At 45.5% G+C, this 25,828-nt stretch overlaps 1 protein-coding gene across 10 annotated transcripts; it reads left to right on the plus strand.

Moving 5' to 3' along the window:
- The first annotated feature begins 789 nt into the window (after window positions 1-789).
- Window positions 790-23,717, plus strand: FBXO27 (F-box protein 27). 10 transcript variants are annotated; one of them, XM_057493080.1, is made up of 8 exons: window positions 790-1,257; window positions 1,364-1,496; window positions 1,581-1,676; window positions 3,324-3,459; window positions 17,425-17,501; window positions 19,254-19,387; window positions 22,007-22,155; window positions 23,453-23,717. In XM_057493080.1, the coding sequence occupies exons 1-7, from the start codon at window positions 906-908 to the stop codon at window positions 22,147-22,149; spliced, it is 1,071 nt and encodes a 356-aa protein (XP_057349063.1). In that variant the 5' UTR covers window positions 790-905; the 3' UTR covers window positions 22,150-22,155; window positions 23,453-23,717. The 10 variants fall into 10 exon arrangements, 6 of the variants coding, with proteins under 6 accessions (XP_057349063.1, XP_057349065.1, XP_057349066.1 ...); XR_008994095.1 differs by lacking the exons at window positions 17,425-17,501; window positions 23,453-23,717 and having other exon boundaries at window positions 795-1,257; window positions 22,007-22,143; XR_008994096.1 differs by lacking the exons at window positions 19,254-19,387; window positions 22,007-22,155; window positions 23,453-23,717 and adding an exon at window positions 14,279-14,459 and having other exon boundaries at window positions 795-1,257; window positions 17,425-18,577.
- The last annotated feature ends 2,111 nt before the right edge of the window (window positions 23,718-25,828 follow it).

The following is a 25,828-nucleotide window of genomic DNA, read 5'->3' on the forward strand; positions in this document are numbered from 1 at the left end:
TGGGGACATAGCCGTACCTACCTGGGGAGGTTGTTACCCCGACAGGCAGTGAAATGCTCCGTAAGGTTGGCAGGCATTATTACTGGTTAGAATATTCTTTGGAGTCAACATAAATGCATTGGCTCCTGCCAGAGCCTTTCTCCCGTGAAACGGGGGTAAGATGCACGGCCATATGCATCTTATGGCCATATGCCATAAAGGTGATGGGAATTCTAACAAGAATTAACAAGAACGTATATGGGGCCTCCAGCCAGGATGCCTGACCAAAACAGCAGGGGTTCAGCGCTAACGGTTCAGCGCTAGACGTCTTACAGCCGGTAGGGACACTCCAAGGGACCGGCGTGGCAGACCCTGGATGCCGGCGGTCCCCGCCCCCTCCCTCCGGTCTTCGGCGTCAGGTCCGGTTGTTGGGTAGTTACTCCGCCGCCCGAATACAGCCGGAAGGAGGGGACCGGGTGAGGATGGCCGGGGACCGGGAGGGGCGGGCAGGTCTCAGGGGGCACTGCGCGGGCCGGAGGGGGCTAGCGGTGGGAAGGGAGGGGCGAGCGGAGGGGGAGGCGGTGGGGTGGGGAGCTGGCTATTTTGAGGGGGGGCGGGCGAGTGACAGGGCGGAGGGGAGGGGCGGGGAGAGGCGAGGGAGAAAACTGGTAAGATTCCAGGTGGGACTCGGGTCTGCGGGCCGCAGAGCACGCGTGCCAGTGCACGCAGCAGGGGAGGGGCTGAGCTGCGCGGAAGGCCAGGACGAGTTGGGAGACGGGGACAGGGGACGACACGCGGCTGGGCGGAGGGGGTGTTGGAGGCTGGCAGTCTGGGGGTGCGGCCGGCAGGGGCGGGGCCGCGGAAGCTGCGAGTCCCTGACGCTTGACCCTTCTCCCGCTGTCGCAGCTCGGCCGGGCTGGGGGCCCATGGGCACCTGGGCCTCCAGGGGCCGGCCCGCCCGGGTCCCCGCGCCGGACCCGGAGCCCGAAGAGGCGCTAGACCTGAGCCAACTGCCACCCGAGCTTCTTCTGCTGGTGCTGAGCCACGTGCCCCCGCGCACGCTGCTCGGGCGCTGCCGCCGGGTGTGCAGGCGCTGGCGGGCCCTGGTGGACGGCCAGGCGCTGTGGCTGCTCATCCTGGCCCGGGACCACGGCGCCTTGCTGCCGCTCGCCCGCAGCTGCCTGCCCCCAGCCCGCGAGGCCAGGCCCTGCCTCCTGGGCCGCTTCTGCGAGCGCAGTCCGATCGGACGCAACCTCATCCGCAACCCCTGCGGCCAAGGTGAGGAGCCCGGGGAGGGGCCAGAGGGTGGGGGCGGGACCGCCCGCGGTCGGGGGCGGGGCCTGGGCGGAGCCGCCTGGGTCGCCGGCGGGAAGAACTGGGGCAGGAAGCCTTGTTTATTCAACAGAAGGCCTCCGGAAGTGGATGGTGCAGCACGGCGGAGACGGCTGGGTGGTGGAGGAAAACAGGTTAACCGTGCCTGGGGCCCCTTCGCAGACCTGCTTCGTGTCTTCCTTCAGGTGAATGCCCCTACCCACCAAGGGCCAGGGCCGGGGTGAGGAGGACCTGCCTGTTCTCAGTTAACTCGTCTCCCTGTTTCCTAGCTGGTGTCGCAAGAAGCAGGTCTTAGATCTGGAGGAAGAGGGTTTGTGGCCTGAACTGCTGGATAGTGGCAAAATTGAGATTTGTGTCTCTGACTGGTGAGTGTGATGATAAGAGCCCTTTGCTAAGCACTGATCACAGGCGCCATGACCTTTGCATGGATGACTTCATTTAGGACTCCTAACAATCCCTTGCAGAGGAAGAAACTGAAACTCAGGGAGATGAATGACTTAATCCAGACCATAGTCATTAACAGAGTACACACTGTGAACCATTCTCCCCACGAAGGGAATGGGAGTGCAAGATTCCAGATTGGATTCAGTACAGAGGACTTGGGCCCATTCAGTCTTGTCTGTGGATGACATAAACCTTGCCTTAGGAGGAGGCAATATAGGATAGTTGGCTAACAGTTCAGATTCCAGAGCCAGACCTCCTGTTTCAAGCCCTGACTCTGCAGCTTTGTGGCCCTAAGCAAGCCACAGTGTGCCTCAGTTTCCCCATCTTTATAAGACAGGGTTGTATGTTAAGCACATAGACTCCTGTCAGGCATAATATTCCAGGAATCCAGAGATTACCAAGAGTAGCTGAGGGCAAAGATCATACCTTTGGACAAGGCTAAATTCTTTTTTACACAGTATCTTTTCAACATTGCAGATGATTCTAACGTGCAGCAAAGTCTGGGAAGCACTAGTGGGTGATAATTCAATTGAAAAGAAAAAGTATTAACAGGGTTTTATGGCCACAGGAAAAATTTTACATTTCTATTTATATTTTTTATGTAGTTGGTACAGAGCTGCATGAAAGGGTGATCCGAAAAAGTCAGAAGAACATAAAAATACATTAATATTACAATAGGATAAAATTCTGCAGGAGAAGTAGAATGGACATCTAAGAAGTGGAACGATAGGAAGTCTATAAAAGAAGATACTGTTCATGTATTTTTATAGCCTGTTACTCTTAAGTTTTTAAATTTTAACTTCTAACAGCAAAAGTGCACATATCTCAGGTGTGCAACACAATGAATTATCACAAAGTGGACACATTTGTGTTACCAGCTCCTAGAGTCTCTCAGGCTGCTTTCCTATTACTACCTGCATGAGGGGAGACACCATCCTGAATCCTGTTCTTGTGGAGAAATTTGTCTATTTTTTTGTATATGTATATGGAGTCATGCAGTATATATTTTGTATCTGGCTTCTTTCATTCAGTATGTTTGTGCATTCATCCATAATCATATGTAGCTGCAGCTGGCTCACTTTTCTTGCTGTATAGTATTCATTAAGTGAATATATTATAATTCATCCATTTACCATTGATAGACACTAGGTGTTGTTTTTTAATCACCCATATATTTAGAGGCCCCTGGATCTTTTTAAATTACTGATAGGAAAATTGGGTTATAAAATGTCAACACTATACACATCGGAAATTACCTCTTTTGCTACCATTTAAACGTAGAATGAAAAATTTTCACTGTCACCTTCATATGGGAGAAGGGACCTTGAAGAGTGCTGCTCTCACTCACTGCTTCTAAAATGGATGAGCTGGGGACCAGCGAGGGAACTTGGTTAACACAGCTTCTGATTCCTCGGTTTGCAGTGGGGCCACACTCCTAGGGGACGCAGGTGCCAGTCCCAGGGCCATTTTGGATTTGCATACATGGGGAGGCCATTCAGGTGGGACAGGCAGACACCCAAAGAGAAGGGGTGGCAAGTCCGGCCTTTCAAGCCTTCCTCCTCCCACAGGTGGGGAGCTCGACACGATAGTGGCTGTATGTATCGGCTAATCGTCCAACTTCTGGATGCCAACCAGATCGTCCTGGATAAATTCTCTGCTATACCTGATCCCATCCAGCAGTGGAACAACAACGTCTGCCTCCAGGTGAGTCTCTGACAAGGGCATGGGGAAAGGATGCTGAGGCCTGTGGTGGTCACCTATTGTTGTATAACAAATCACCCCAAAACTCAGTGGCCTGACATCAAGAGCAGCCGTTCTGTTGCCGCTTGTGGTTTCTGTGAGTAGGGCTCTGCCGGGGGTGTCTGCCCCTGGTCTCTTGTGTACAGCTGACCCTTGAACAACATGGGCTTTAGCTGCACAGGTGCACTTACACACATATTCTTTTCAATAAATACACTGGAAAATGTTTTGGAGGTTTGAGACAATTTGAAAACCTCAGACAAAAACATAACCTAGAAGTAACAGAAAAGTTAAATGGTTAGGTATGTAGAGACTAGTCTGTTTTATCATTTACTACCATAAAATCAGCTATAGGCTATTACTAGTTAAGTTTGGGGGGAGTCAAAAGTTATATGCAGGTTTTCAACTGCCCAGCAGGAGTGGGGCAGCCCTCCCCTAGCCACTAAATTGTGCTGGGGTCAACTGTAGTTGCATTCAGACAATGGCTGGAGCTGAAGGGCGGGGTGGGGGTGGGGTGGCCAAGCATCTTTCCATTTAGTCTTAGCATCTCCCATCTCTGTGCCTGGGCTATGTGGGCTTCCTCACAGCATGGTGGTCTCAAGGATGTCAGCTTTCTGGTAGCTCAGGGTGCTACCATGAACATTCTGGAGAAACCATCATTGTCTTTTCTCACCAAGCCTTGGAAGCTACTTGGCAAAAGTCGTTGGCATCATTTCCACCACAATCTTGGTTACAAGCAAACCCACCCAGATCAAGGGGATGGGAATTAGCCTCCACCGCTTGAGGTGCGGCATGATTCTAGAAGAATGTGTGGACCTGGAGACGTTGTAGCCATTTATGGAAAATACTATCTGCCAGATGGCCCAGCCTCAGTTTTTGGGGGAAAGGCCATGGCACAAGGGGGCTGACCTCTTCCTCCACCTACAGGTCACCCATGTGTTCTCCAACATCAAGAGGGGCATCCGGTTTGTGTCTTTTGAACACTGGGGCCAGGACACACAGTTCTGGGCTGGCCACTATGGAGCCCGTGTGACCAACAGCAGTGTGATCCTGCAGATCCGTCTGTCCTAGCTGAGGGATGTCCTTGCAAAACAACCTGACTGTGCCTTCCAGGACCTCAGACCACTGGCCAGGACTTCTCTTTAATGAAGAGCTTATACCTCCCTGGAATCCTGGGTATTCCTGGGTCCAGTTGAGGGTCCTGCTGGGCCCCGTCTTCAGGTTCTGAAAACTACTAGAAGCGAGTTTCTGCATCAGATCTACCTGCTGCTGCTGCTCTAGGATGGCCCCTGTTCTACTGAGGGGAGACCCAAACGCAGGAACATCGGGAGGGCTGGTCCTGGAGAGTGCTCCTTACCCTCCCTCCTCCTCCTCTGCCCTGTCTCCTCCCGTTTCTGCTTCAGGGGCTTTATTAGCCCCTTCAGGGAAGCCCTCCCGTCATTCCTGAACTTGAACCTCATCCTTATGGCTGGGGAAAATTCCAGCCACTTTGGGTGGTGGACTTAACCTCCTGAGGCCCCAGGCTGGGACCAGGTCTCACAGCTGAAAGTCAAGTAGCTCAGAAAATTTTTGAAGGTAGATGGTTCCGCCCACTCTGACTTCTGTGAAAAGTGAGGTTGTCCCCTGAGCCCAACCCTAATCCTCAAGGACCCCTGTAATTGCGTGGTGTATAAAATTATTTTGTTTCTTATTTTGAAATTTTTTTAAAAACATTGAGAGACTAATATATCAGCAACATCTACCTGCTAATCATACATAATAAATGTATTATTTTGCCAGAAGTGCCTCAGATCTTTTTAATAAAAATAAAATGTTACTGCCGTGGTTACTACTTGGTTCAAATTGTGCCAGGCAAGGAGGGAGAGCCCTACAAAAGAAAACAACAATAGAAGGTGTTTTACGTCAGAAAAAGGGAAGAGTTAGGACAGTATGTCCCAAGCCTGTAGAAAATCACTAATTCAAAGATTATCAATCAGGGTTAAAGGCATTAGGCAGAGGATGGGTGTGGGTACAATGTCACAGTGACACTGCACATGACTGTCTCATCGTGCGGGTCAGGTAGAGCCCTGCGGTGGCAGGATCAGGCGGTCCCCACCCGATTTAAGGTCATGGCTGGATTCGCTGCTTGTGAGTTAATGCGATGCTCCAGGCTTCCTTGTGTGACACAGGTGGACTGTGCCGTTGCCTTTAGTGTATTCTACCCTGAACTGCCTCACTTGAAAGGGTCAGGCCTTCGGCCCCACCCTGCAGTGACCACAAAACACAGGGAGGAGCAGAAGAGCAGGCAGAACCTCAGCGAAGCAGCAGCCAGGCGCACCGAGAGGTGGCGTGTTTTGCCAGTATCATAAAAAGGGGATGGTGGCAGGTTGAAACAGACCCTGAGTCATGACCAAGTGTAGGGTCCTGGTTTGGACAGCTGGGCTCTAGGGGATATTTTAGGGTCTACTCGGGGAAATTGTATATGAAGACTATGAGATAAACATTTACTGGAAGGGAAAGATGGGACCATTGCCTGGAAAGAAAAAAAAAAGGCATGTGTATAATTTAATTTTGGCATACACATATACATATACGTTATAATGTTCATATGCACGTGTGTGTGTGTGTGTGTGTGTGTATGCCAAAATTAAATTATGCTCCTTGATTTATATATTGGATTACCTCCTGGATCTCTCTCTATATATTTTTTCAGAGTAAGAATATGAACTAAAGCGTTACAGGGTAACTGCAGTGGTGACCTCTGGGTGGTGGTAATCTTTGTGCTTGCTTACTGGTTTTGTTTATGTGCGTTTCTCATTTTCTGTGTGTGTGTGTAGAAATACAGTGCTGTAGATGAATATTAAACATCTTCCATGTCATTTCCCTCCCCTTCCAGAAAGTACTACATTTAGAAGGCATCATTGATGACAGGGGTTTGTTTTGTTTTGTTACAGAGAATATTAAATATAAACAATTTTAGAAGTTTTATAACCTCTGTGTCTATGACTCAGTAACAGTTAGTCAGTTTCAGTCTTCAGCTGAGCCTGTCCTCAGTCCACATCCCCACTGATTCTCCCATCTTCTGTATTATTATTTTTTAAATATACAGTTGACCCTTGAATAACATGGGGGTTAGGAATTTAAATTTTAACTTCTAATGTCAAAAGTGCAAATACCTATCCCCCAACACAGTTGAAAATCACGTATAACTTTTGACTCCCCCAAAACTTAACTCCTAATAGCCTACTAATAACCAGAGCCTTACTGATCACATAAACAGTTGATTAGCACATATTTGCTACATGTATTAAATGCCATAATGTTACAACAAAGTAAGCTGGAGAAAAAAATGTTTTTTCAAATTGTCGCAAATCTCCAAAGAGTTTTCCAGTGTACTTAGTGAAAAAAATCTGCGTCTGAGTGGACCCGTGCAATTCAAACCTGTGTTCAAGGGTCAACTATCTTTTTATCTTGAAAACAAGCTCAAAGCAAGAAGTTGTAGGTGTGGCACAAAAAGCTTTTTTTCCCTCTGAAACATGTAGTGTATTCCCAGCTCAATGCTCCATCAACATCATGGCCACGTTCTCTAGTGTGTATTTCCTACACATAAGGACATTCTGCATAACCACAGTACAACCATCAAAATATGGTGGTCACACTGGTTCAATCACTGCCTGTGCAGGAAAGGGTTAATGTGGCTGGCCTCTCTCCTTGGAAAGGCCTGTTTACCACGTTGGCCCTTGGCTGGCATCTGAGAACTTGAATTTTGGAAGTTTCCCATTTCCTAACTGTTAAGGGAGGCTCACTGTGCAAACAGCATGGCTTACAGCAAACCCTGCTTTCATCCTCAGAGTCTGGGATGTTGGTACATGCCAGGCAGAGGGTGCCTCATAACCCCCAGTGAACCCCCAGGCAGCTGAGTCTCTAAGAAGCTTCCCTGGACATCACACATATGTTGCCACGTTTTTGTGGCTGGAAGAGTAGTATACTCCACGTGACCCCTCAGGGAAGGGACAGGACACAAGGAACCCACACATGGATTCTTCTAATCTCCACCTGTGCCTGTTCGCCTTATGACCCAACCGAGCCCTCACTGCACCTGTACTGCCACAGTACATCTCAGGAGGGGTGCAACTGTATGCTGAATTCCCTCGAGTCCTTCTGGCAAAATCCAGACATGGGGTAGTCTTGGGATCACAGACACACATGCAGTGGCAGAAGTGGTGGGGCTGCTGGAAGGATCCTAACTGATAAAATGGCTGCAGCGTTATTTGGGGGAAAGGGGAGAGGGGTGGGGGATGATGAAACCTGGGTGCCAGATGGCCATGAGTCACCCTGGGCTGTCTGCTCTAGTAGGTGAGCCCGTACTTGCGCAATTAAAGCAGCAGGTCCAGCCTGGGGGGTGGGCTCTCCGGATGCCCCGGCTGACTTCAGCCAGCGCTGGATAAAGGGAGGAAAATACAGCAGCCTGATGGTGCTTTGGGGAGAAAGTGCCTGAACATTTGCCAAATACGAGTTTGGTGGTTCAAAGACAGTAAACACGCATTTGTCGTTGATCCCTCCTCCAGGTAAAAGGAGAAAAGGGGCAAATTTCCCAAAGGTGGGCTTTAGGTGACCCCAAAAGGTGAGAAGTTTGTATTGCTCTCTCCTTTAGGGGGAGGAAAAAAGGTTAACTCCATTCCCAAGGCTGGATCCAAGCTTTAGATTAGCCAGAGGCAAAAAGCAAACAGCCTTCCAGCTCCTCAGCCCCACCTCTTCTACCGGGGAGCTTGGCAGCCCTGATGTTAACCCTGTTAGTGCTGAATTTACTTACGTGATTTGAGGACGAGAAAAAGGGGAGTTCATGATACAACATTGTCTGTCAATAACACCTCAAAGAAAAAAGGAAATTTGGAAAAACGGCTTTGTATTTTATGGCCGTTTTATCTGGATGTATGATAAAATTGATCAGTGTATGTATTGTGGGTATTTAAATATGTTTATTTTCTGTATAGCATGACCTTTGATCGTTTCAAGGACCCTTCTGGCGGTGGAGAGATGCCCCGCCCAGGGCTAGCCTATTCTTAGAGACACCCTCAGAGAGCCCGGCCCAGCGTGCCTTTGATACGCAAATGAACCAATCCAGGGCCAGACCCCTTTCGGGCTCAGGCATCCCAGGAGGCAATATTTCTCTGCCTTAACCATTCAAAGGCCAGGTGCCAGGCAACCAGGGACCACCCCGATAGTCCAAAGCCACAGAAATTATGCAGATCTGCCACTTCAGCCTGCTGTTCACCCTGCCCTGCCTTTCCTGAGGACACCCCAGTAGAGGCTGGCCTAAGCCGTCCCATCGGTCCTGTCTCCTGTCTTGTGACCACCCTGTGTCTTTCCCATGTGGCTCTGTGTGACACGCCTCTGTCTATAGGACAGATAATAAACTTAGCTTTCCTGCGCCTCTCTTCTGTCTCCTCTTGTGGCTGTACCTGACCGACTAGCTGGTGAAAGAACACAGAACAATAAAATGTATGCTTGTAATGTAATATACACTAGAGATCCAAAAACAATTGTGTGTGCGTGTGTGTGTGCACACATGCATGTGTGTCACGCTCCCTTGTTTTTGCCACCAATTGGAGTATTGGAAACAGAACAAGTCTCTGTAAATGATGATTTTTGCTATAATTTTGGCCTATTGATGCCTTTGGGACAATAAGAGAATATGAAAAGAGAGGTGATCTCCAATTCTATGGGCAAATACACTTTGGGAGTCTTGAAACAGTTCTTAGTTTGCTAATGAGGCCTTGGTACAAATCAAATGCCTGACCCTTACTGTCTGTTGTTTGTCCAGCACAGCCTGCTCCACTGTCATCCCCCACCAGAGGGGTACATTTGTTCCAACTGATGAACCTACAAGGACGCATCATAATCACTCAGAGTCCATAGTTTGCATTAGGGTTCACCTCACATTGAAGGAGTTTGGACAAATGTGTAATGACGTGTACGCATCACTAGGAGTATCACACAGAATAGTTGCACTCCCTTAAAAATCCTCCGTGTTGCACCTGTTCATCCCTGCCTCTTCCCAGGCCCCAGCAACCACAGGTCTTTCACTGTCTCCATGTTTTTACCTTTCCCAGAATGTCATATAGTTAGAATCATGCAGTGTACAGCCTTTTCAGACTGGCATCTTTGACTCAGTGATAGGCATTTAAGGTTCCTCCATGGCTTTTCATGGCTTGATAGTTCATTTCTGTTTGGTGCTGAGTAATACTCCATTCTCTAGATGTACCACAGTTTATCTGTTCACTACTAAAGGGCCTCTTGGTTGCTACCAAGTTTGGGCAGTTACGAGTAAAGCTGCTATAAGCATGCATGTGCAGGATTTTGTGTGGACATAAGTTTTCAACTCATTTGGGTAAATACCAAGAAACTTGTTTGCTAGATTATATGTGAAGGGTGTGTTGAATTTTGTAAGAAGCTGCTGAACTATCTTCCAAAATGGCTGGACTATTTTGTATTTCCCAGCAAAAATGTTAGTTCTTGTTGCTCCATATCCTCATCAGCATTGGTCACTGTTGATGTTAATCAACTGGAAAAATGTTTATCACTGGGAAAATCATCAGGACAAAAGGGGTAGGGGGTTGTAGAAAATGATTCTGAAACTTGTTGAAAATTCAGGATTTCATACTGACTAACCCATTCCTGGATCTGATGTGTCTTTCTAGTTAAGTGGTATAAAATGTCTTTCTGTGAAAATGCTTTTGCCCCTGATTGCATCCAGCCTTTCTGGATTAAAGGTATGCGTGGGAATTTTTAAATAATTGGGAGTTATAAAGTATCCACAGAAAAAGCTATTAGAGATAATAAACGAATCCAAGAAAGTCACAAGGTACAAGATCAACATATGAAAATCACTTGAATTTCTCTACAGTAGCAATCGTGAGCTGAAAGTGAAATTAAGAAAATAATTTCATTTACAATACCATCAAAATGAATACAATACTTAGGAAAAAATTTATTGTACAATAAAGACTTGTACACTGAGAAACTATAAGACATTGCTGAAATAAATTAGAGAAGACCTAAATAAATAGAAAGGTACCCCATGTTCATCAACTGGAAGACTTAATATTGTTAAGATGGGAATACTACCCAAATGGAACTCCAGATTCAGTATAATCCCTCTCAAAATTCCAAGGGATTTTTTTTTTTTGCAGAAATGGACAAACTTGCCCTAAAATTCACAGGGAATTGCAAGGGGTCCTGAATTGCCAAAACCATCTTGAAAAAGAACATAATCGGAGGATTCACACTTATGGATTTCAAAACTCACTACAAAGCTACAGTAATCAAAACTGTGGTACTGGTATAAGGACAGACATATAGATCAGTGGAATAGAATTGAGGGTCCAGAAATAAACCCATACATCTACAGTCAATTGATTTTCAACAAGGGTGACAATAACATCCAATGGGGAAAGAACGGCATGGTAACCACATGTAAAAGAATGAAGTCAAATCCTTACTTCACACCATATACAAAAATTAACTCAAAATGGATCAAAAACTTAAACGTAAGAGTCAAAACTACAAAATTCTTAGAAGAAAACATTGGAGCAATACTTCATGACCTTGGATTTGGCAATTGATTCTTAGATATGACACCAAAAGCACACGCAGCAAAAGAAAAAAGGTAGATAAATTGGACTTCATCGAAGTTAAAAACTTTTGTGCAACACAGGGCACTATCAACTCAATCATAATATAAGTTGAGCATGGGGATGGCAGTACAGCATGGAGAATATACTTAATGGTTCTTTAACATCTTTCTATGTTGACAGATAGAAACTTTGGGGTGAAGATTTAATAATGTGGATAACTGTTGAATCACTGTGTTGCATACTTGAAACCAATATAATATTTAATATCAACTATACTTCAGTAAAAAAAAGGCACTATCAAAATAGTGAAAAGATAACCTACAGGATGAGAAAGAATATTTACAAATCACATATCTGATAAGAGCCTAGTATCCAGAATATATAAAGAGCTTTTACAACTCAACAACAAAAAATAACCCACATTTTTAAATGGGCAAAGAACTTGAATACACATTTCTCCAAAGATATACAAATGAGTAGTAAGTACAATAAAAGATTCAACATCTTTAGTTATTAGGGAAATGCAAATCAAAATCACCATAAGATACCACTTCATACCCACTTAGGGTGACTAAAAGCAAAAACATGAAAAATAACAAATGCTGGTGATGATGCAGAGACAGTGGAACCCTCATACATTGCAGGTGGGAACATAAAATGGTTAGCTTCTTTGGAAAGCAAGGGGTCCCAAACTGCCAAAAGAACTCTTTGAAGAGTCTGGCAGTTCTTCAAAAAGGTAAAAACATAGACTTACCATTGATCTAGCAATTCCACTCCTACACATACCAAAGAGCATTAAAAACAGGTATTCAAACAAAAACTAGTATATGAGTGCTTGCAGCAGCATTATTCATTTTAGGCAAAAAGTAGAAATACCCCAAATGTCTATCAACTGGTGAATGGAGAAGCAAAATGAGATATATCCATGCAGTGGAATATTAGTCGGCCATGAAAAGGAGTGGTGGGGCATGAGGTACTGATCCACTCTACAACATGGATGACCCTTGAAAAACACTCTGTTCAATTAAAGAGAGCTACATATTGTTATGATTCCATTTATATGAAATGCCCAGAATAGGCAAACCCACAAAGACAGAAAACAGTAGTTGCCAGGGTATGAGGAGAAGGGGGAATAGAGAGGGACTGCTCATAGGTACTGATTTCTTTATGGAGTGATGGAAATGTTCTGGAACTAGATAATGGAGATGGTTGCACCATATTGTGAATGTAGTAAAAGCCAGTGAATTACACATTTTTAAATGGCTAAAATGGTGAATTATGTATTATATAAATTTTACCTCAATTAAAAAAATGCTTGGGAAAAAAATGTAAAGTTATGCTTACTGAATGAACCATGCTGATCTTGTAATGAAAAACGAAAAACAAAAACAGCTTGTGGGTGGGTGCCAGAGTTGGGGGAGAGACATTAGTGATTTTGTCCTTCAGAACCATTCATGGAAGCTTTCTTCTCCTCCCCAACTGAAAACACAAGAGGAATGTCTGATGTTGCCTTTCCAAGTTGCTGGACTGCTCTGAATTCAAACTCTGGGCCTACCTGCCATGTTTATCCTTCCAATTGCCACACCTACGAGGCAGCAGGAGGTGGCCCTAAATCCGGCCAGGTGTTGTCCATGTTTGTCAGGTGGATGAATCGGTGTCATGGTGAACTGAGCCACTGGCAGCCCTGGGGTGGGAGGCCACATCGGGGGCCCTGGTAACCTGTCCTGTTGGACCAGCACATGTCCTGCCAAAAAGATTCACACAGAAACTTGAGGAAGCCAGTTGGTTTTCTAAGACAGACCTTTTTGATTAATAGAATTTGCTTTGATTGGCTAAATCCAGGATCCTGGGAGCAAAGCTGAGGCCAATACTGCAGGTTGGTCTCATCCTGCCCTGTGAGGGTCCTACTGATAATTTTGCTGTAAAGATGCCCTGACCAAGGGTCAATGGAGTGGACTGCAGAAAAAGCAGAGCAGGCCTGAGACAGCTCTCTTTAGAAGGGCCTGCTCACAAGGCTGGCCATTGGCTGGCATCGGGGAGCTTGGCACCCAGAGTGTTCCCATCCTTCCCTGATTGATAAGGGTGGTTCGCTGAGCTGGGATTATGCAAACGTGATTGATGCTGAACAGTTGCCTTCCTTCCTGGAGCCTGGCATTTTGGTACATGCTAGGCAGAGGGTGCCTATGTGACCAGCCCCCAGTAAAAACCTTGGATGCTGAAATTCTAATGGGCTTCCCTGGGCAGAAACATCACACACATGTTGCTGCATTTTTGTTGTGCTCTGTGACCCCTCATGGGAGGAGAGAGCATAAGAGAGCCCCCATTCCCCATATCTTTTCCCCTTATGATCTCACTGTGTATCCTTGGTACATTGCTGTAATAAATCTGCTGAGTACAACTTTATGCTGGGTCCCATGAGTCCTAGAAAACCTCCAAACGTGGGGGTGGTCTTGGGGACTCCCAACCCTGTACCTCTATTCTTTAGATTCCATTCAAGTTTTCCAAACATCCCAATAGTGTTTTTGCAGCAAGAGGATCCAGATTAAAATCACGTGCAATGGCCTCTCGTTGTTGTGTCTCTATAGTCTCCTTCCATCTGGGACAGTTCCTCTGCCTCTTTTTCACTTTCATGACCTTGACAGTTTTGAACATTATAAGCCAGTTTTGCTTTGTAGAATGTTCCTCAGGTTGGCTTTGTCTGATGTTTCCTTATAGATTCAGATCATGTGTCTTTAGCAAGAATGTCCCAGAAGTGGCTTTTTTTTTGTCCTCATTGCATCCATGATTTGTGTGGTACATGAGCTGTGTAAATGATATGGTTTAGGTTACTTTCCTTCTGGAATTTTCTTAGAGGTTAGGAATTAGGTACCTGCTACATTCAGTATAAACCACACTCTTTGCCCAAATAGTCTAGCCACAGTAAAACCTCTCTTATCAGTTGTGGAATGGTAGAAACACTTCCAAAAGCCAGGTTTCCAGATGCCAGCCAAGTCAGTCTTGCAAGCAGACCCTCCTAAAGCTAGACTCCTCAGGCCTGCTATGTTGACATTTTGTCATAGTTCCCCATTCAGTTCTATGTGAATACAGCCACTCCCCAAAATCTCTTGTAGTTACTGTTCTGAAATACTCAGAATCTCCTTTTTATCTCTGTCTCCGACTCTGAGCAGGCTGAGCCTGTTTCCCTCACTGAAAGGTTGTGACCTTGAAGCCATCTGAATCAATAACTTGGGTGTGAGGCCGACATCTTCCATATGATCGCCTTCCATTGTCTCATGAAGACTTTGTATGAAAGCTTTTGAGAAGGCGTCTGAATGGAAGGAGCACAGAGTGGGAGCTTTTCCAGCTCTGGTAGGTGGCAAGTGTCTGGAATCTTGCAATTCTGGACCACAAGACATGCGCAGAGAGGAATCCCTTAGCAGAGACTGGTTCCTTCTATCTTTGCTTACAAACCAACCAGTTCTTGCCTGAACTCATCTCTCTTATAAGGATATAGTAAAAAGTACAAAGGGGCAGTAAACACACCAATACTCTTGAGTTTTCCAACCAGTCCCCTAGAGCTATGAGCTCAGGTGAACAATGGCCTGCTAACCTAATAATCAAAGATCATTCTACAAAATGTCTCCTCATGGCATAATAAAGGTCACCAGCTTCCCCTCCCGCAATGGCTAGTCTTTGCCACCTGCTGCATCATCACTAAGACAATGCCACATGTCTTAGTGTTTTATTTTCTATATCAGAACCCCACTTCTGGTTTCAATTCCTATATTAATTAAGATGCAGGCAAGTCTGTTGCAACAGGCTCTAAAACACAGTACCTCAAGCAACGGGGAAGTTCCTCTTTCATTTAATATATTTCAGGTTGGTGGGCAGTCTGGGGCAGGTAGATGGCTCTGAATCTTGACCCATCAGTTCTACGGTCTTTAACACGTGCCTTCCATCTCTAGTCCGAGGAAGGTACTGAAATTGCTGTCTCCCATCCAGGGGGGAGGGGAAGGATAGGAAATTAGCTTTGTTTTTAAGATGAACTAGGAGTTGCACACTGTATCTCTGCTCACATCCCATTGACCTGAACTTAGTCACATGGCCAAATCCAGCTACAAAGGTGACTGGGAAATGTAGCCTGTAGCTGGGTGGCCAGCTGAAAGTTGGGGGCTTTTATGACTAAGAGGAAGAAAGGGAAAATGGATATCAAGGAAACTGATGAAGTTAGCAGGCCCTGTCATGGATGGTGTGGGACTAACTACTCAATGTCCCCCAATGTCCACTCTCCCCATAGTATCTGTGGTCACAAGTCTTCCTGAATAAAAACTACATTTCCAGCTTCCCTTGCTGGCAAGTCAAGTGTGGCCATGCGACTAAGGCTCAGCTAGTAGAATGTAAGGGGAAGTGATGTGTGCATCTTCTGAGGGGTGACTCTATAAAGTATGCCCTTCCTGCATATAAAAGTGTAGGCAAAGGGTCTGTTTGTGTTTATACAGAGGATCAAAGCCTAATTGGGCTACCCCGAAAATGAACTAAGATACGATATGAAAAAGAACTTCCAACATCTGCACTCTCTGGAAGACTCATGCCAGAAGATGATCATCAAAAAACCCCAACAATGATCCACGCACTGCTACAGCTGTAGATGCACTCATCCCACCAGTTCCTGGACTTGCCATGGGAATGAGGAAGGAGATATCTAAGCTGGCCTGTGCATACAGTAAAACAACAAATTTGACTGGATCTATACTGTTGGAACTCAACCAAGAATCAGGAGAAGTGCAAACTGTAGCGCTCCAAAATCTTACAACTACAGACTATTTACTGTTAAAAGAACATATGGGATGTGAACAGTCCCCAGGAATGGGTTGTTTTAATTTGTCTGATTTCTCTCAGACTGTTCAAGTTCAGTTGGACAATATCCACCATATCATAGATAAGTTTTCACAAATGCCTAAGGTGCCTAACTGGTTTTCTTGGTTTCACTGGAGATGGCTGGTAATTACAGGTATGCTTTGGTTATGTAACTATACTCCTATTATGTTAATGTGTGTGCGCAATTTAAGTAGTAGCTTAAAATCTATACATGCTGAAGTTACTCTACAAGAAGATATGTCAAAGAAATAATCAATCTTCCCATGTTTTCTCCCGCCTGCTACTTCTATAGCTTTTCTTCTTCCTTCCTAATTACAACGAATTCTTAAATAGAATTCGTGCCTCATATCAAATTTACCGAGTATCATAACTCCTCCAAGTGGTAAAGATACCTCAAGACAAATGCTGGGCATAGAAGCCACAGGGCATAAATATGCAAAGAAGTAAAAAGCTAACCTTTTCAAACAATAAGGCTTCCCTCTCACTTACCAACTTCACATTTCCCTGTATGGCCCCGGAAGATGACTGGTTAGCCAGAGACGGGTAAGATTCCTCAAGGGAGGAACAACCTAAGACAGGCACAGTCGCAGGGGGGCCATCAGGTGAGAAATTGGGGATCAACAGAGGTGAGGCTTAGGACCTCACCCCCCCTGTTCTGAGAGAAATCTTCTGCATACGTGGATGTTTTATTGCCCTGGTCTAGCTTGGATTAACACATAGTCTACAGGCACACACCTGATCATCTACATTTGCTCTCTTACAACACTAAACTATGTTTTCTACCTTTATCTTGTATCTACCTACCACTTCAGCATTTTATTAAAAATAATAATAATAAAGAGAGAAATGTGGTATCCACATATAAATCAAGTATAAAAACCAAATGAGTATTCATATTTGAACTGACTGTTTATAGTTCATAATGCATGAGCAAAACCGAAAGTTTCTGTGATGACTGCCCTTGTACTGTTCACTATGTAACTTATTCATTATGTAAGAATTTGTTCTACATGTAAGAACTTGTTTGTTATGCCTCAGAAGATTGGAGACTGACGAAAATTAGGCTTGGGGTGGATTAATGATTGTGCATTGAGCATTGACTCCCCTATACAGAATTTTATTGTCGTTAACAACCATTTGATCAATAAATATGAGAGATATCCTCACAAAAAAAAAAAAAAAAAAAAAAGGACAGACTTCCAATGGTAAAATAAATAAGTAACCGGGATGTAATGTATAGCATAAGGAATATAGTCAAGATATTGTAACAGCTTGGTAGGGTGATAGCTGGAACCTAGAATTATGTATATAAATGTTCTACCACTGTGTTGTACACTTGAAACTAATGTAATGTAATACTGTGCGTCAACTACCCTTCAATAAAAAATAATTATTTAAAAATAATAATAATAATAATAAAATAAAATAAAGTATGCCCTTCCTATCCCTTCCTCAGCATTCCTGCTTCTTGGGAGGCCAGTGTGATGTCAGGAGCTACACTGTGGGCCATGAGGACAAGAGCCACATCCTAAGGTTGGCAAAATACACCAGAAACAACCTAGATCCTAGACCATGGCAGAGCCTTCATGCCCAACCCGAACAGCCTACATTTGAACTTTCCCTGAGAAGTAAACTTACATCTCATTTAAGTTACTATGGTTTTGTCTATTGCAAACATCTAAACCCAAATCCTAACACGGAGAATGTCATACTTCATGTACCTTTTGCAACTTGCTTTTTTTACGCAATGTATTTTTTTCATGCATCCATATTGATTTATGTATATTTAATTTTTTTTTCCCATATCTCCTCTGGGGTCATTGCTCTGAGGGTCTTTATTTTATCATGGTAAAATAAACATAAAATTTACCATTTTAACCATCTTGAAGTGTACAGATCTGTGGCATGTAAGTACATTGACGATGTTGTACAACCACGGCCATTTCCAGAGCTTTTTCACCATCCCAAATAGAAACTTTGTACCCGTTAAACAAAAACTCCTCATTTCCCCTCCCCCCAGTTCCTAGTAATCTCTCTTCTACTTCCTGTCTATAAAGTTGCCTAGTCCAGGCCTCTCAGACAGGTGGAATCTTACAGTATTTGTCCTTTTGTGTCTGGTCTAATTCATTCATTTTACATACTACATGACACGGTAGCTGTCTCCTCATCTAGGTCATCTTTGTTACTCTTTAATAAAGTCTTATAGTTTACTCCAAAATGACCTTGGACATCTTTTCTTGGCATTTGAGCTGTGCCCCTTAATTTTTTGTTGTATGAGAGAATGGAATCTTTTTTTTTAATTCTCTTTTCTAATAGGTCATTAATGCTATTATAGAAATGCTATTAATTTTTTGTACATTAATCTTATATCCAGCAGACCTGCTGAAATATTTTCTTAGTTCTTCACAGGGAATTTTTCTAATTAACTCGGACACTTGTTACAGGTTCCTGGTAGGCACCTTCTATCATGGCTGATGATTCCCTTTTATCTCTAGCGGCTCCCAAAAGTTTTATTGTAAATGGGTGTTGAATTCCATCCAGTGTTTTTTCTTCCTTAATGTGTTAACATGGTGTGTTACATTGATAGATTTTCTTTTATATTTTTGTTGTGAAATCGTCCTAGGTGAGAAGAAAGTGGAGGGAATGCTATAATATGCAGCATGCCACCCCAGAGCCCCTCCTCAGGACGGGGGCATTCTCTCCACCAGCTGCAGGGTGGCTTAGAGCTGAGCCTGGGGCCGGGCAATGCCCTCAGCTGAACGAAGAGAACCTTCTCGCTCAAGCTTCTGTCCTTTTCCCCGGGGCAGCCCACCGTCTAGATCTGGTCAATAAGGGCAACAAAAGCCCGGCTCCACGCCTCAATCAGACGCAACCCAGAAGGGCCATCCCAGCTCCAGGTTCCCTGCAGGATGAACTGAGGCCCCTGTGGCAACCGCATCAGCGTCTCCCTGAGCCCACCCTCCTCCTCTCTTCCTTAGAAACGCTCCCCAGAGAGCACCCCCCAGAAACCACTGCTTGTGCTGCAAATCTCCAGCTCAGAGTCTGTTGCCCGGGAAACCCTACATGTCAAAAATGGGGTGTGTGCTATGCGTGTTTATTTTTAAACAAAAATAAAATAAGTACTTTTGGGTCCATCAACTAAGTTCTGGAATGGAACATTACCAGTACCTTAGGAACCTGCTGTGAGCCCTTCCCCAGCCTTCCCTTTTCATCCTACTCAGAAATCATCGATATCCTGATTTTTGTCATAATCTCTTGGTTTTCTTCTTTTTTTTTTTTTTTTAGTGTTTTGTATCCATGTATTTCATATACATGCATGGCTTTGCCTGCTTTTGAACTTTATGTAAATGGAAGCATATCCTCCCATGACCTGCTTGCTTCATTCAACATTGATGTGAGATTCACCCACTTGGATGAAGGTAGTTATTATTGGTTAATTTTGTCCATTATGTGTATCTATTCCCCCCTTGACAGGCATGTGTGCCCTCTCCAGTTCTGGCACTTTTACTAAGTGCTGCTATAAACGTTCAGACATGCCTCTCTAGGGCAGGATTTCTCAGCCTTGGCACTGTTGACATTCTAGATAATCCTTGGCTGTGAGGGGCTGTCCTGGAGACTGTAGAATGCTTAGCAGCATCCCTGGCCTCTACCCACTACATGCCAATAGCATCTCCTCCCCCCTAAATACTGTCTCTAAATACTGCCAGATGTCCCCTGTCTCTGTCACTGTCCCAGGTGTTGGGAGGGGGGCAAAGTCTCCCCAGTTGTGAACCACTGCCCTAGGTAAACCACTTAATTTCTAAGAGCTTCCTCCTGTACATAATGGTGCCGATAACAGTATCTACCTGTTACTCTGTACCTACACTGTGCGCCATATCTACCTAGATAACAGTATACCTGCATATTAACTGCGTCTTCATAGAGCATGGTGCAGAGGGACAGTGTTAGATGACTGTAATTATTGTTGTTGCATGTGGTGTAGAGGATATGCTGAGCGCCCAGTCGCTGCCAGAACCCTCTGGGACACCTTGAGTTAGTTCCCCTCTCCGAGCCTGTTGCTCATGTGCCAGACGGCGATGTTCCGCTTTCACGAGCATCCTCAGGGGATCCCAGAGCCAATGCGGCAGGGGCCTGGGCTCTTGACTGACTTCATGGGGTTCTGGGGCACGGCCCCTCTGTCAGCCACACGGGTTGTTTAGGTATTAAAGTACCCCACACAGGCTGGTGGATATCCCCTATCAAATGCCCTCCTCACCTCCGCTCCCCCTCAGGACCTCCTCACCTCCCCATAATTGAAGGGGCGCATGGGGCATGTCTAAGCCTGTGGCAGTAGTGACTGGGCCCTGCCACACCATGCCATTATGAAAGATAGATGTCACCCAGTCCCACTGTGGCAGATTTGTTCCTTGCTGACCATTGCTCCTTCCTGGCTGACAGGTCGCTGATACTCTTCTCAGTGCAGCAATGGGCCAGCCTCCGGAGAGGAACTGGAGACCACCAGCTTAACAGGCTGTTCCCCTCTGCTGGGGGTTTGCTCTCACAGCCTCCTTTGCAGAAAAGGTGGCTGTGTGGCCAGTTCCGGGCAGGGGAGGTCTGTGGGTGGCCTTCCCTTCCCTCTTCTTCCTGCCTCAGTGTAAGACTATAGGACCTCAGCCGAGGCCACCTGCTTGGAGTATGAAAGTCAACGGGCTGAGGGACAGCCGGGCTCCTTGATGGTAAAACTGAGCAGCTGGACCCACCCAGGGGCTCTGGGGGCAGTGGCTGGGCACTCACCTACAGCAGGTCACGGGTGTGGTGGGCCCTGCAGGACCAGGGCTAAGAGAGGTGCCACCCCACAGCCTGTGCCCCCCACTCACACTTCCTCGTTGCCCAGCAGGGCCTGTCCCTGTCACTCTCCTACGCTGGCCCAGCTGCCTTGTCCTTGAACTCCTCCCTAAGGGTGTAATCATCCTCAGAGGGATTCTCAGCGCCCACCTCCACCTGCCCCTGGTCTCCCCAGCCATCACCATCACCCCCCCCAGGCTGTGCCCCACGGTCCCCAGGTCAGCCAGCCCAGGCTCCTGGACTTCTCCAAGGCAGAAAGAAGCCCAAGCTAAGTCTTGAGGAAGTAGAACCCGGAATTGGTAGTTTTCAAATTTCAGGCTGTGACGCAGTGATAAGTCATGATGAACACTTCTTTTTAATGAATGACAATAAAAAACTGATTCATCAAGGTACACTACACACAGTAAGGGAAAATATTGCTGCAAGAAATTCTGTCTACCTATCTGTGTACTGGCTGTTACAGAAAATGGTATTTCTTACTCAAATGATGGTTGCAACATCCAGGAAGACATCATACCTCCCAACCTCTTCCTCCCACCTTCTTCAGGAAAAGCCCTTTTGTTCAAGACCCCGACCTCGTCCTAGACTCCTATCTCTTAGCTCCTCTCACACCATATCTGATCCAACGGCAAACCCTGCTTCTTTCCTTCAAAATATATGCAGAATCAGTCTCATTTCCAGTCGTGACTAGTCCTGCTCTGAGACAGCCACCCTGGGAGGGCGCCCTGCACAGAGTAGGCACTGCCTGGGTAGGTGCTCGTCCCTGGGCTGATGTCTCTGGCTCCCCAGTCCCCTCTGTTCAGAAGGAAGAGCAGGGCTGAGCTTTGAAGTCGCTTGGCCAGCCTCCCTCTGCTGTTGCCCTCCAGCCCTCCACAGCCTGTTACCTGATCTCGCCCCCATGTGGGTCCTTGCATCCATCCCCTCCTCCAACTCACAGGGCCTCTGGGGTTTTTAAGAACTTGAGCTCAGTGGCCACACACCCTGGCACCAAGGCTGGTCAATTTCAGGCTGCTTGCACCCTCCCCGCATTCTACTGACACAATTGTGGGAGCTGATACATCAAGGGGACATCTCCAGATTCTTGATCTCCAATTCCCAAAGGACCTCCCCATTCATCTCTGGGTCATGAGCTTGACTTCAGCCTGGCCAGGAGGTAAGCCAGGCAAAGGGATGATGAGCGATTGACACACTGGACGTCATTTAACTGTCTCCAGGGCTCGTGATCAGCCCCGAAAGCAAAACCAGGGAAAGAATGCAAAACAGAGCTGGGCAGTGGACAGACCAGCTGACTACAGTCCAGCTGGGAGCGACCTCACAGCACCGCAGACTTCCTCTGATTTCACTGGCTGTGAAGTAGTACAATGTGAGTTAATTGCAACCTGGGATGCAAGCCAGAGGCCCAAAATTTTGTAGCCACAAAGCCCCCTGTTATGGCAACTATTTATAAAAGGGCTCAGTGGTTTTTCTTTCATAACTAGAAAGTCAGAGCTCTGTTCCAGTTCCAAGTCTCTGGTCAAGAATTAGTCTCACCTCGCTAACAAAATTTTCTTTAAGAGTGTCCTTTCATGCCCAAGTGTAAGCAAGGCTTGTAATTAAATAGAGAAAGTCCATCAAACCCACAGAATTAATACTTCTGTGTTATGTTTAAGAATCATCTGAGTGGGATATTTGGTATTTAAAGTATTTGTAATGTTTCAGAGAATTTGGCACAGGAGACAATGTGACATCTGTCCTGTAAAATGTAAGGCTTCCGATGCAAAGTGCATAATTGAGTAACTCATTATTTTAGACTTGAAATTTTTCACGGAAATGTGAAAGAGAATTTTTCTAAGTGTGTAAATGGTACCGGAATGTATAAAAGATTTTAATACTCTTGCAATTTATTATGAGGTAAGTACTTGGGAAGGTTTCATTTCTTAAAGCTTCTGTTGAGCTTCCAAAGAATATTAAACAATTTAAATTTGTGAAAGCAGAACATTTAAGGCAATTTAATTAACAGAGATTCTAAATGGGATGTGAAGACATTGAAACTGGAATCGGTTGAACTTTAATCAAAGACCTCCCTGAAAATGACTGTTAAAATTTGCTACATTTATAAATAGAATAAAAATTGGAAGTAGTATTTTGAAGCTTAAGGAAGATGGTGATTTTAATTTTCAATTGGTACCTTTAATACATAATGTTAACTTAAAACATGAGTAATCAATTGTGTGTCAGTTATACTTCAATTTTTAAAAGTTCTAAATTTTTCAAAATTTTAAAAAAGCACACGAGGTAATTGGTCTTTTCCATGCACAGATGTCTCTCCCCCAAAGATACCCGATCACTAGACATAGACTCTGTCCTTGCTTAGGGTGTAGAAGCTGACCCCTTACCTGTATAAGTTACTGACTTCTGTTACCATTAATTGTCCCCCAAATCCACCTCCCCTCAGTCCACAGTTGTGGGAGGCAGCCGCTGAGGTGGCTCCCGATGACCCCCGCCTCCCAGTGTTCATGCCCTGCACAATCCCCACCTCTGGAGTGTAGGCTAGACCTAGTGATTCGCTTCAAGCAGAGAATGGCAAACATGGTGGGATGTCACTTTGAAATTAGGCTACAAAAGGACTGTGACCTCTGTCTTGCTGGCCTTCTCTCAGTCTTACTCATTTTCTTTCTTAGAGGGAAGCCACGCTGTGAGCTGCCCTGTGGAGAGGCCCACATGACCAGGAACTGATGTCTCTGGCCAACAGCGAACAAGGACCTGAGGCCTGCCAGCAAGCATGCCAGTCAGCCTGGAAGAGAGGCCTCCCTGGTTGGTTTGAGATGACTGTAGCTCAGGCCAATATCTTACTTACGGTTTGGGGAGACACCCTGAGCCAGAGGCACCAGACTCCTGACCACCGAAAATGTAGGATAATAAATGTTTGTTGTTTTAAATCACTAAGTCTTGTGGGATGGGGAGTAATTTGTTACACAGCAGTAGCTAACTAATACAATAGTAATACAATCTTAATGGGCTTAAGACCCCAACCCCACTCCAGAAAGAAAACTACAGTTCCCACACTCCCTTGCAGTCAGGCATGGTCATGTGGGGTGTGGTAGTGGGGACAAGACCAGCACCCAGAAGAACCCAGGTCACTGAGTACCTTCATGGAGCAGAGCCATTTCATCAGGAGAGAAATAGGGAGAACAATAAAATAAACTTCTAACTTGGATCCCTGTTAGAACAGCTAAATCTCAGCTATTCTCAAACCCTCATATAATCTTTCAATCAATCTTTATCAACACCTTCTTTTTAACCTCATTCTCATCAATGATAACCAACATATTTTAACGATTTTATATGATATCAATGATAACGAATGATAGTTTGGTGTGCTTGGAACATGTTTTTAGGGTTTTTTCCCCAAAAACATATTGCAATTGTTAATAAGTACCTATTCTCTCCATTAAGTCAGCCATAGGATGACCCACCACCAGCACACACACCATCAGTTATGTAAACACTACTCTTCCCTTTCTTTGCCCCAGGGAAGTATTGTTTATGAAGCTAAATTCACACATTTCTTTTCAAATTCTCTTCTCATGAGCCAGCAGCGCTCTGGCACCCCACTGGCTCCTGATGCTTCTGCTGGCCAGCTTGACAAAAGCGACTGGCTGCCTTTCTTCCTAGGCCTGGATCTTCAAAAGAGATCCACGTTCCAGACACTTGACATTTGGCAAACACTGCCATAGAGAAAACTAGGCCTGTGTTCCCCTGGAAGTACTCTATCCACAGGCATGACCTGAGTCCACGGTTTTCAGAGGGTCCCCGCAGCATCCAGACACCCACAGGTGACCTGCCATCCTTAGTTCCCTGCCTCATCAGGGCATCTCCTGCTGGGTGAGCCAGCTTCACAAGACCATGGCAGGGGGCGTTCAAGAAGGGGCCAACACCCCAGCCAATCAATTTACAAGATTCAGTGTACACAAAGCCTTAGTGAACTTCTGCCCAGGTACAGGGGTATCTGAGGGTAACCATGGTCCTTACGCTGTAGATGGGTCAGCCCAGGACAGTGCCCATGGCTCCCAGGTGAGATCCGAGCTCCTCCCTGTTCTGTCTTTGTCAGGACAACGTTGGTACATACTTCAAAAGGTACTTCAAAAATAATGTACCAAGAACCCTCTGCCCAGCACCGGGCACATAAGATTTTAAAGCCAATAATTATAGAACATTAGTTTTTAAAATTGAGGTACATACAATAACACAAATCTTAGTGTACAGCTTGAAGAGTTTTGACATGTTTCTAATAGAGTAACTGGCCCCTTCCAACCATCACTAAGATTGGCCAGCTCTGTTTTTGAGATTTCTTTTCTAAGGGCTTACAACGTGGTGGTCTGCTGGGCCAGGCGCTAGGCTAAGTGGTTTGAGCTGCCCCCACAAATGCCCATAGGGCCAGGTAGGTACTGTCACGGTGATGGGCCCAGGCAGGTACTGTGACAGATGATGAGCCCAGGCATACCACAGTGTAGGGTGGGGACCATGACAGCTCAAGATGGCGTACCTTACAAAGCGTGTCTCTTCCAGCCATTTCCTGCCACCCGAGGGTGTTGGCCAGGGCTGCCAGGCCTTTCCACCACCAAGAGAAGCTGGAAAATTCGATTTTTATGTGACATCATCCCTGTGGTTTTCCATGTTTGCAACCAAGACGTGACCAGCAAGTGCAGAAAAGTGGGTGCAGGTTGATTTGCAGACAAATGATGGGAAAAGAAAGGCAAGTAGTTCTTAAATACAAGGGAAATGATCAACTTCCTCATCACAAGAGAAATCCAAAGTAAGAATATGGTGAATTACCACTTTTTACTTCTTAGGCAAAGATTTAAAACATTTGATAACACACTGAATGAGCAAACATACAGGGGCTTGATATGCCAGGTCTTAATGGTTGATGAGAATAAAAGCTGGGGTAGCATACCATTTCATATCTATTAGGATGGCTATAGCAATAAAAGGGGAAATAAGTGCTGGGAAAGCTGTAAAAAAATTGGAACCCTCCTACATCGCTGGCGGGAATG

Source organism: Manis pentadactyla, chromosome 15 (genome assembly GCF_030020395.1).
Source record: "Manis pentadactyla isolate mManPen7 chromosome 15, mManPen7.hap1, whole genome shotgun sequence".
Lineage (NCBI taxonomy): Eukaryota > Metazoa > Chordata > Mammalia > Pholidota > Manidae > Manis > Manis pentadactyla.